We start from the raw sequence: 9349 nt of genomic DNA, 5'->3' as shown, positions 1-9349 counted from the left end.
CTATAGTTATTTATATTATATATACATATATACATATATATAATTTATATATTTTATATAACACTATTCTTATTTATTCCAAGTATTAAATGTCAGAAAATTCTATTATAGTTAGTAGTAGGTAGTGGTAATCCAAGATACTACCACTACGGTAGTATCTTGGATATCATGAATCTGAACACTGTTTTGTTCCCAGTTCTTCTTTAAATGGTCTACCTCAAGAATGGTGAGGGTGTGAGTACACTGATATACATTTTGTGTATGTGTAAGTACACATTTACTGTAAAACTACAGGGTATTATAATTTAGGGTTTATTTTCTAATGTTTTCTGAGATCTCAGTAAACTGCGACATCACTAAAAATAGGTCCAGTATACAGAATACGGGGCATGTAGAGTTAAAAAAGAATTTGAAAAGAGACAGCTGTGTGTGTGTGTGTGTGTGTGTGTGTGTGTGTGTGTGTGTGTGTGTGTGTTTTTTTGTCATTTTGGCAGAACATTAGTACCTACCACCTGCAAAGAATGTGTGGATGTGTATGTGCCTCCTTATTGCAGTCCTAAATCAACAATGACAACAATTAAACACAGAGGAAGGAGCGCAGCCAGAATATAGGGCAGTACAGTTTCACAGGTTCACTGTTTCCAAAAATGCAATAAACCAATGAAGAAAAACCAAAATAGATAAATATGTGTCACCTTTGCGATGGTGAGAGGTGCACATGTAACAATTTCCATCTGTGCTCATAAAGCTCAACAGTGAAATACTCGCAGAACTGAAAATTATGGTGTGAATTCATGAGATTAATAAAAATAGCACATTGAATTATTTGGTACATTTAGACCCAGATACTGAGATAAACTGACATGGTAATTCAGGCTCTGAAACAGATAAAAAAGTTTATTTTCTGATGTCTGAGAAGTTATAGAAACAAAGCCTGTGTTGTTTGTGAAAGACTCTGAACCCTTTAAAGGACCTGCGTCAACAGCAGCTGTGTCTGCTCTCTTAGAACTCAGCACATTCACAGACATTGAGGCCAGCGAAGTAGGTGTATGACACGACTTCACCCCTCTCTAAGAATATGCAGACGTAAAGCCACTCGCATCAGAGCATCCAAACAGAAAAGCGGAGGCACGCCACCCGTGTTGTGCGTCATCACATTCAAAAATGGCACCCAAAGCAGAGGTTTAGAATGACGAGCATGAATAATTGATGTTCACACTCTGATGTAAGCATCCTGCCACTGCAGTTTGCTGGATTTAATAATCATGTAGTCTTAGGGGTTTGGTGTCTTTATAAACAACTCAGAGTTCTTATAGTCTTAAAATTGATCCTGCTTTACCTTTTTGAGTGTTGTGCCTCTACGCCCCTTGTAATCTCGCTTCAGTGCTACACATGAGCAGTGTGAATGCCAGAAATCAGTATAAAACATGAGGTCATATAAGTGATCTGGCATTACATCACTATGTTACTTTAATTAGCTTACCATAAAAGGTCAGTGGTGAGTCAGTGATCAGTGTGAGGGCTGCAGCTGACTTGTTTCTGACAAAACTTGTCTTGAATCATTTAGTGCCCAACATGTCAGAAAATAGGGAAAAATTGTCGCACCTTACCAGAGGCCCATGGGGATGATCTTCATGCTGCTTGTTTTTCTGACCAACAGTCGCACCGCCCATAGATACTATAACCTGAAACTGAGAAAAGACACAAATCCTCACATTAACTGTATCTATAATAATCAAAATTGTTGACAAACAAGCTGCTGTTGATAAATCATGACCTAATCGTGTCAGTACTGAACAAAATCAACGTGTTTAATTGGATCTTTACAACAAGAAACCTCAGGCTAGTTTTTCCATTTAGATTTCTCCTTGAGATGGATTTCTGTAAAAAAGATTTCAGACAGCTAAAGTGTGACAGCAGAGCAGTGGGATGAATGGGCAGATCAGTAGATGTAGGACTTTTTCCTCATCTTAAGAAAGACATATCAGACATCTAAACAAATTAAAAGTCTACTAAAACTACCAAACTGTCGGCATGGAGTACGAAAGGCTTTTACCAGGCAGGGAGGATGTAACAAAAAAGATAGTTATTCATTGTATTATGGGAAATTTAGGATTCAGTGTTTTTTGGAGCTTGACCCATACTAGGACTAAAAGTCAGGATATCTTGGTTTGTGCTATATTAATTTGGTCCATTTTTTTCCTGGTGCGTCTCTTGTGAGCCCTCTAACTTTATGGAAGTACATCCCGGGAGCTATGCAAGATCAAGAACAGTAAAGATTCACAAATTCTCTGTTAGGGCAGCACGTACATTTCAGCCCTTAATATTAAAAAAAATGACAGTGAAGCCTTGAGCAAACCTTGTGCAGCGCAAAACCTCAGGCTCTGCTTAAATGTGAAGTCAAGTGGACAGAGATGTGTGTGATAGCTTCAGAGAGACAGCTGAGTTAAACACAGTGTTCTTCTGAAATATTGAGCAGTACAGAGATCAGTGGGGAAACGTTCCTTCAGATGCCAGTCTCAGAGAGCGGAAAAGTAGGTCACTGGAGGTTTTCGGATACCCATATTTAGGTAAATTTAGCTTAAAATTCTCAAGAAACAAACAAGAGGCTATTAAGAAATGCAAGAAATTCAGACTCAACACACACTATATTTCCCATATAAAAAGGAGACGAAAATGTCTTCCAGTCTTCTGCTTCTCTTAACATCTATTGCTAGATAATCCCTTAAAGGGATGTACCGTGTGAAATGAACTGGAAAAACTGAAACAGTATTTGGCATGAAAACTCAATATTGTAACTGAAATGTTCTCCCCTAAAAGTTCTTGAACTTAAATTTACCATTCAATCCTATTTAGAACAGTAACCCATATGGCATTTGTTAAGTCCAGGTTTAATGTTTGTTGTCGCTGGGAGGGTTGATTCATTTCCATATAGGCTGTGGTGGTGTTAATCCAGCTTTCCTCTCATTCATTTTCTTTTCATAGGACCTCTGTCTGCATTGTACAAGGATGTAAATGTAGTTCACCCTTCTCTCCTGACCTGTGTGGAGCCTCTGGAAAGTCAGCAGGTTCGGGAGCTGCTGAAAAGACTCGGAGTTCACGAACTGGAGCCTCAAGAGCTACTGGAGCAACACATCTACCCGTCAATACAGAACAACAAATGGAAGGTACCATGCTGTTTATCCTGGCACAGAAGTGTGCCAAAAATCATTTTATGCTAATTTACATAGCAAGTTTATGCTTAAAAAAGTATTGCCCGTTATATTTGGCTTAAATGTCTCTCTTTCTTTCTCTTATCGCCCTCTTTTTCCTTCTGCGACCCTATCGTTCTCCACTGATTCCACCACCAGTCGAAGCCTGAGGCTGTGGTGGTGAGTTACTTGGTTTTCATCAAGCGGCATTCTTCCTCCAGTCAAGAGTACTCAGATTATGCAGTACCCGTCCTCACCAGCAGGGGTCTGCTGTGCCCAGCCAATGAAAAGGTGCACTTTTCTGAAGAGTACGGGAACATCAACCTGCCAAAGAAACTGCCCGGTACGGAGACACTCACAGTTCTTAATACACACACACGCGCTGTGTCTGTAAAAAGGTTCATGCAATTGAACATGAATCTTCTCCATCTAGCTATGTTGGCTAAACTACTATCACCAAGATTTGTTTTTTAGTGTCCCTAGCTGCCTCTCTTTTCTTCAAACCTGTATTTGCTTTTGTGCGTGTATGGATTTGTATGTGTGTGTGTGTGTGTATATTTTCTTATGTGAGGAAAGCAGTTTGTGATTGGGTGAGGGTTTGCCTCTATAGTTAGGGTTAAAGACAGCATGAAAACACTGGGAGTATTGAACTGTGGTGTGTGTGTGTGTGTGTTATGTAAGTTGTAGTGAAGTATGGATCAGAACACTTGGCCTGCAAATCAGAGGGGGGCTGATTTCACAAACTGACGTTCTCTTTCCTGTGTTTCTGCTCTTCTGCCCATTTGAACACATCAGTTGGAACCTTTTTAAACTAATAATAAATATTTTACATCACCTTGGGTTCATTTCCACTTTGCTTTAATAGTATAATTAGTAGGGCTGGGCATATTAACGCATTAATTAATTAACACCGACAATTATTTTATCGCACGTTAACGCAGTTTTTATTATTATTATTTTGAAAGTCCATTGCTCACTGAATACACATACAGTCAAACCATGGGTCACAGCATGCAAATCACCCACCCAAACAAGCAGCGGAGGGAGGCTTCGGCTGACTACGCTGGATGCAGCGTGTGGGAGAAGTAGATAAACAAAAGCAAGACAAGCAATCAAATGCCCTAGCTAAGTGGATAGTTACACACTGTATGCTGATTAGTATTGGGGAAGATTTCAGTCTTAGGAACGTTCTTAAAATCAAAACGTAGTCGCTTCGTCCCGGGGGGTTTGCTCTTTGCTTCGGTGATCAGACAGGGAGACAGCGCTCCGTGAGTAAACAGCAGGTGCTCTATTGAGAGTAACCATGGTAACAGCTTCTGTGCGCTACACAACTGTAGCCTATTTAACTTAATTTAAAATTATAGGCTAACTAACGTTACCTGATAGGCCTTTTTTGCGTTGATGCTCTGCCGTGTGAATTCCCTCCTGTTGATTCTGGAAACTCACAAACAGCGAGGATCAGTCTCTCTTCCAATGATGTGTGCTGCGTGTCGTGTACAAAATGTTCTAGACAAGTCAACTCTGGCAGCGGGCGTGAGGCGAGCACGACCGCGGCAGTTTCACGGGAAAGCGCTTGTCGCTACGCCTTGTGCTCGACCACTTCCCCTCACTCTAACAGGGACACGTGCTACTGAACATAGACTGTTTATGCTGCTCCCTGATGAAATTCAGAGAATCCTGCTGGAAAAAAGCACCTTATTTGTTCAAAGTGTTTGCAAACCACATGTTATTGCACTTTTGTCTGTATTAAAAGTGTGCAATTCATTCTTCAATTTTGGCATTACTATGCGATTAATCTCGATTAAAGATTTTAATCATTGCCCAGCACTAATAATTAGCAAGTAGAGGCACCCTGAAAATATCTCGTTCACATTTGATGTTGAGTATGTGCCAATAACTATTCTAATTCAATACTTAAGCTAGAGTGCGGGCCTTTTACAAATAAATAAACATCCATTACATACAAGCACTTGCTAACCGAGTTCACACAATGCCGATTAAGCTTAGCACCACCAGGTAAATCACTCTGTACTCGTACCTGAGTTTTTAAATCTGGTGTCTGTGGTGATGTTCCTATGGTGGTGAACCAGTAGTGAACCAATCATTGCCAACCAGCAATGATTGATGTTTGAATGAAGGGGGGAGCCAACGTAGCAACAGCAACAACTGAGTATAAGCCCGTGTCATTTAAGCATGCACAGTTAAATAACATTTAAAATAAAATAAAGTCTCATTTTGTAAAGTTAAATATGTTAGTACTCACTTTAAAGTTGCTGCCTTCATCATACTTAGACATGGTTACTTTCATTTCCCATCTTGTAAAAACTAACAGCAGCCATTTTAGGTGTTTGCTGATAATGTTGTTTATTACATGCTGTGTATAACCGCTGATCAACGGTAACAAAGCTGCTACTAGTCAGTTAAGGACTGCTAGTTACTGGCTAATGATAATTTTCATTATTGTTTAGTTTTCTATACAGTCAACAAAAACAGTTAAATAGCCTTCATAGTCTCCAAGAGCCAAAAGTGACGACTCCAGATGTCAATCCAACAATCCAAATCCCAACTCTATTCAGTTTATGATCATAAAAGACTAAGAAAAACGGAGTAATTATTTTTGCTGTTTTTGCTTTAAATGATCAAATTGATTATAAAAATAGATGCTATCAGTAACTGTAGAATACACCCTGATCAGTTCTAATTCCAGTCTCTTAGATAGCCTTGGGAGATCCCTTCCATAAACAGATGAGGCCATGGGGCCAGCCTATCACACATCACTGGTATTATTATTAAATATTTCCCATAAAGCTAGCCGATTCCCACCTCCAAGAAGATGATTGCTTTTTTTGCCTCATTTTGTATTCTATTAGGCTTTACTGAGGAAGATGTTTTGCTAGTGATTTTTCCCCCTCGAGTTTTGGCTCTTTTTACCATCCAGCATTGCCAGAAACTCTGAAAGCTGTGGCCATAAAGTATTACTTCCATAGTGCAGCAGATTCCCTGTGAGATTTGACTAATTACACTAATGTTTCACCTGGTTTCAGAGATAACTGATATCAAAAGGTAAACATGGCCTTTCTATTTGTGATTTTCTCTTCTCTTTTACCTGTTTGCTGTTCCACTGGACGTCAGATTAAAGTGTCTTTTACAGTATTTCTTTGTTGTTCTTCCACCCGTAAACAAATATCCTGCTGCCTGTCTACCTTTTTCTCCACCAGGCTGTGATTGGGTCTTGCTGAGTCCATGCTACGTGCAGACAGACAGCGATGTGGAAGGATGGAGAGAGCTGTTCAGCAGATTGGGAGTCAGAGACGGTCTCATCATCCGCAAAGAGAGACAAACGCTCACTGCTAAAGAACTGGTGAGGAGGACATCCCTGAACTGTTTAGGAAACATTTAGGAATCACTCTCCACTCATGCTGCAAAAATGCAATTATATTGGCACAAAAGACCACGGCCCTGACAGCGCCTCCTGTGAGCCCAGATGATACAGGGCCATGGATATGTTGTGTAAGCACAAAATATTTACTGGTTGCATGGACACCAGAGGCAGAACAGAAACTTCCTGAAACACGCTGCATTACAAACTAGCTGTGACTCAACATGATGAATAAGGTAGTGATTAAAGGATGAAAATATTAACCATTATGAGTCACTCTAGGACTAGAGAGATCAATAGCTGCTTTGAGGATGAGCAGAAAAAGCAGGTGTCTAATGGGATGTGTCACAGACAGCTGAGGCTGCGCAGGTCAGACATTCCTGATGCCTGTTTTAGCCTGGACTACAGCGAGCAGGGAGAGTATGTGGATTTGTTATAATGCCATCGGTCATTGTGTGACTGTGCTGCCATCATGTAATACGGGAAAGATGGTACTTACATTGTGCCTGCCTAAAAATACTGTACATATCAGGTACTTGGGAATGAACTATCATCAGTCACTTTGTCATTAAATCTTTTAAAAGGTGGGCTGAGTGATTCTAGTCCAACACATGTCTTTTTGCCAATTAGCTCCATTAGCTGTCCGTTCTGTGCGTGCGCTGAAAGACAATCTAGTGTTTCCAGCCATGATTTGTGTGTAAGCTTATATTAAATAACTTGCCCACAGACATTCAGCTTGCTTTTCTAGTTCACTAAGATGTGCTGTTGTTGTGGCCAGCTAGTAGTTATTACTGACAAGTCCAGCAAGAAGGCCCGGCACCTGTCCTGCATCCTTTTAGCACTTTTCACTTACGCCAACGAAAAAGCCACTTGTCCAGTCCCTTGCTCGGTCACTCTCTCTTTCTCTTCAGAGATTCTGCCTTGACATCCATACGGAGAATACAGAGCTAGCTTCTTCCAAAGAACTTACACTGTACATTATATACTTTTTGATTCTTCGTATAGCTTTCTTGCCAAAGAGTCATGTTGATGCTGTAAAGCATTACACCACAGTGATAAATGTCCTGCCCAGGTTTGTTTAATCCTTACTGTTTTCTGTCGTTCCTCCAGGCCTCTAGTCCCTGGTCAGTGGAAAGTGCAACTTGGCATCAAAATCCAGGGGAAGGCTTTGTGCTTGATGACTACCCCTGTGAAGAGTTTCATGCCCTGGCCACAGCCCAGCTTCCTGACTCCCTCCTCCTGCAGCAGAGGATGGCCTTGCTGGAACTCCTGGCGACCAACTGGGATACTGGGTAACACTCACACACGTGGACACACACTTGCTTATCTGTTTCTCCTCAGATGTCATGTTCATTCGAGTGACAATTATCCCGTTTGAGAAGCAGTCGCAGCTCCACTCACTGGGTGTCTCTTATAATGGCTAGGTTTTGGCTTTAGGGTTAGTCAGGGTCAGGTAGTAATTCCCATAATTTCTGCCATGGCTATTAAGCGATTACTGAGGTAAAGTGGGGACATTATTTGACACTTTAATGTTATTTTCTCCCTGAGAGAAAAGCGGTGACACATCAGCCTGTTGTGTGGGTTTGAGGTCGCCAGAGAGATCAGTCGGGGGATTAATTCATCTGGATTTAGTTGCTCTTAGCTCTGCCCCATCTCATCAGCTACTGTTCTAGATGTGTGTGAGTAGAGGACAGCAGTTCGGGTGAGGAGGTTACCCAAGCTCACAAACTCAGACTACGAGGGGGGAGGGTTGAATCACAGTAGGTCATGAGCACCTTTTATATCGCAGTTGAGTGAATAATTTTTGCATCATTTATTATTTATTCTTTACATGACTGCCGACCACTTCCCAAAGCATGGGTAGATCATTCAAATCAGTTTCAGCTGCCTTAACATCGAATGATGACATAAGAGACACAGAAAAATATCCATATTTTTCACGTGACATATTGCATATCTCAAGCTGAATTTTTCATACTTTACTAAAAGGAATGGAAACTATTGGCTGAAATTTACTTATTAATTTACTTAGTATTGATAAACAACCAACATCACAGATGCACTAATTAAGGTATAATACCTTATTATTTGCAAGACTTGACACACGCTGTGCATGTCTGGAAAGCAATGTAGTTTTCTGCTGCTGAACTTCCAATATTATTGAAGTGAAGACACTTTTGAATCTGCATCTGTGTATTCATCCTGCAAGAGAAATATTGGTTAAATAAAGCATGATGTCATCAACAAAATAAAATGATCAGTGACAGGGCACACAGAAATGAAGAAACAGTCACATTCAGACCCAAGGGCAATTTAGACTCATCAATTAACCTATCCTGCATGTCTTTGGACGGTGGAAGGAAACCGCACAGAAAGGTCTGGGACAGCCACCCTTCTTGCTGTGAAGCGACAGTGTTAACCACAAAAGAAACAGCAATGTTTTGAGCAAATCACTATTATAGACTCTAATGTTGAGAACAAAATACAGTGGGGGAAATAAGTATTTGACCCCTTGCTGATTTTGCAGGTTTGCCCACTTACAAAGAATGCAACAATCTACAATTTTAATCATATGTACATTCTAACAGTGAAAGACAGAATCCCAAAGAAAATTCCAGAAAATCACATCATATGAATTTATAAAAATTGATAACCATCTGATGAGGAAAAACAAGTATATGACCCCCTACCAAACAGCAAGTATTCTGGCTCCTACAAGCCAGTTAGTCTTTCTTTAAGACACAGCCCCAATCCCAACCAATTATCTACATCAAATACA

At 40.4% G+C, this 9349-nt stretch overlaps 1 protein-coding gene across 2 annotated transcripts in view; it reads left to right on the top strand.

The window, feature by feature from the left end:
• Nucleotides 1–9349, top strand: part of wu:fj29h11 (protein NO VEIN) — a 44578-nt gene that overhangs the window by 27772 nt on the left and 7457 nt on the right. For both annotated transcript variants that reach the window (XM_046068390.1, XM_046068389.1), the window contains 4 exons: nucleotides 2986–3167; nucleotides 3351–3534; nucleotides 6410–6552; nucleotides 7681–7862. In XM_046068390.1, coding sequence (XP_045924346.1) covers nucleotides 2986–3167; nucleotides 3351–3534; nucleotides 6410–6552; nucleotides 7681–7862 — 691 coding nt within the window. The remainder of the gene's footprint in view (nucleotides 1–2985; nucleotides 3168–3350; nucleotides 3535–6409; nucleotides 6553–7680; nucleotides 7863–9349) is intronic.

The sequence above is a fragment of the Micropterus dolomieu genome, linkage group LG14 (assembly GCF_021292245.1).
Source record: "Micropterus dolomieu isolate WLL.071019.BEF.003 ecotype Adirondacks linkage group LG14, ASM2129224v1, whole genome shotgun sequence".
Taxonomy (NCBI): Eukaryota; Metazoa; Chordata; class Actinopteri; order Centrarchiformes; family Centrarchidae; genus Micropterus; species Micropterus dolomieu.
The sequence above is the reverse complement of the archived record's forward strand: the minus strand, read 5'-3'. Positions and strand labels throughout refer to the sequence as shown.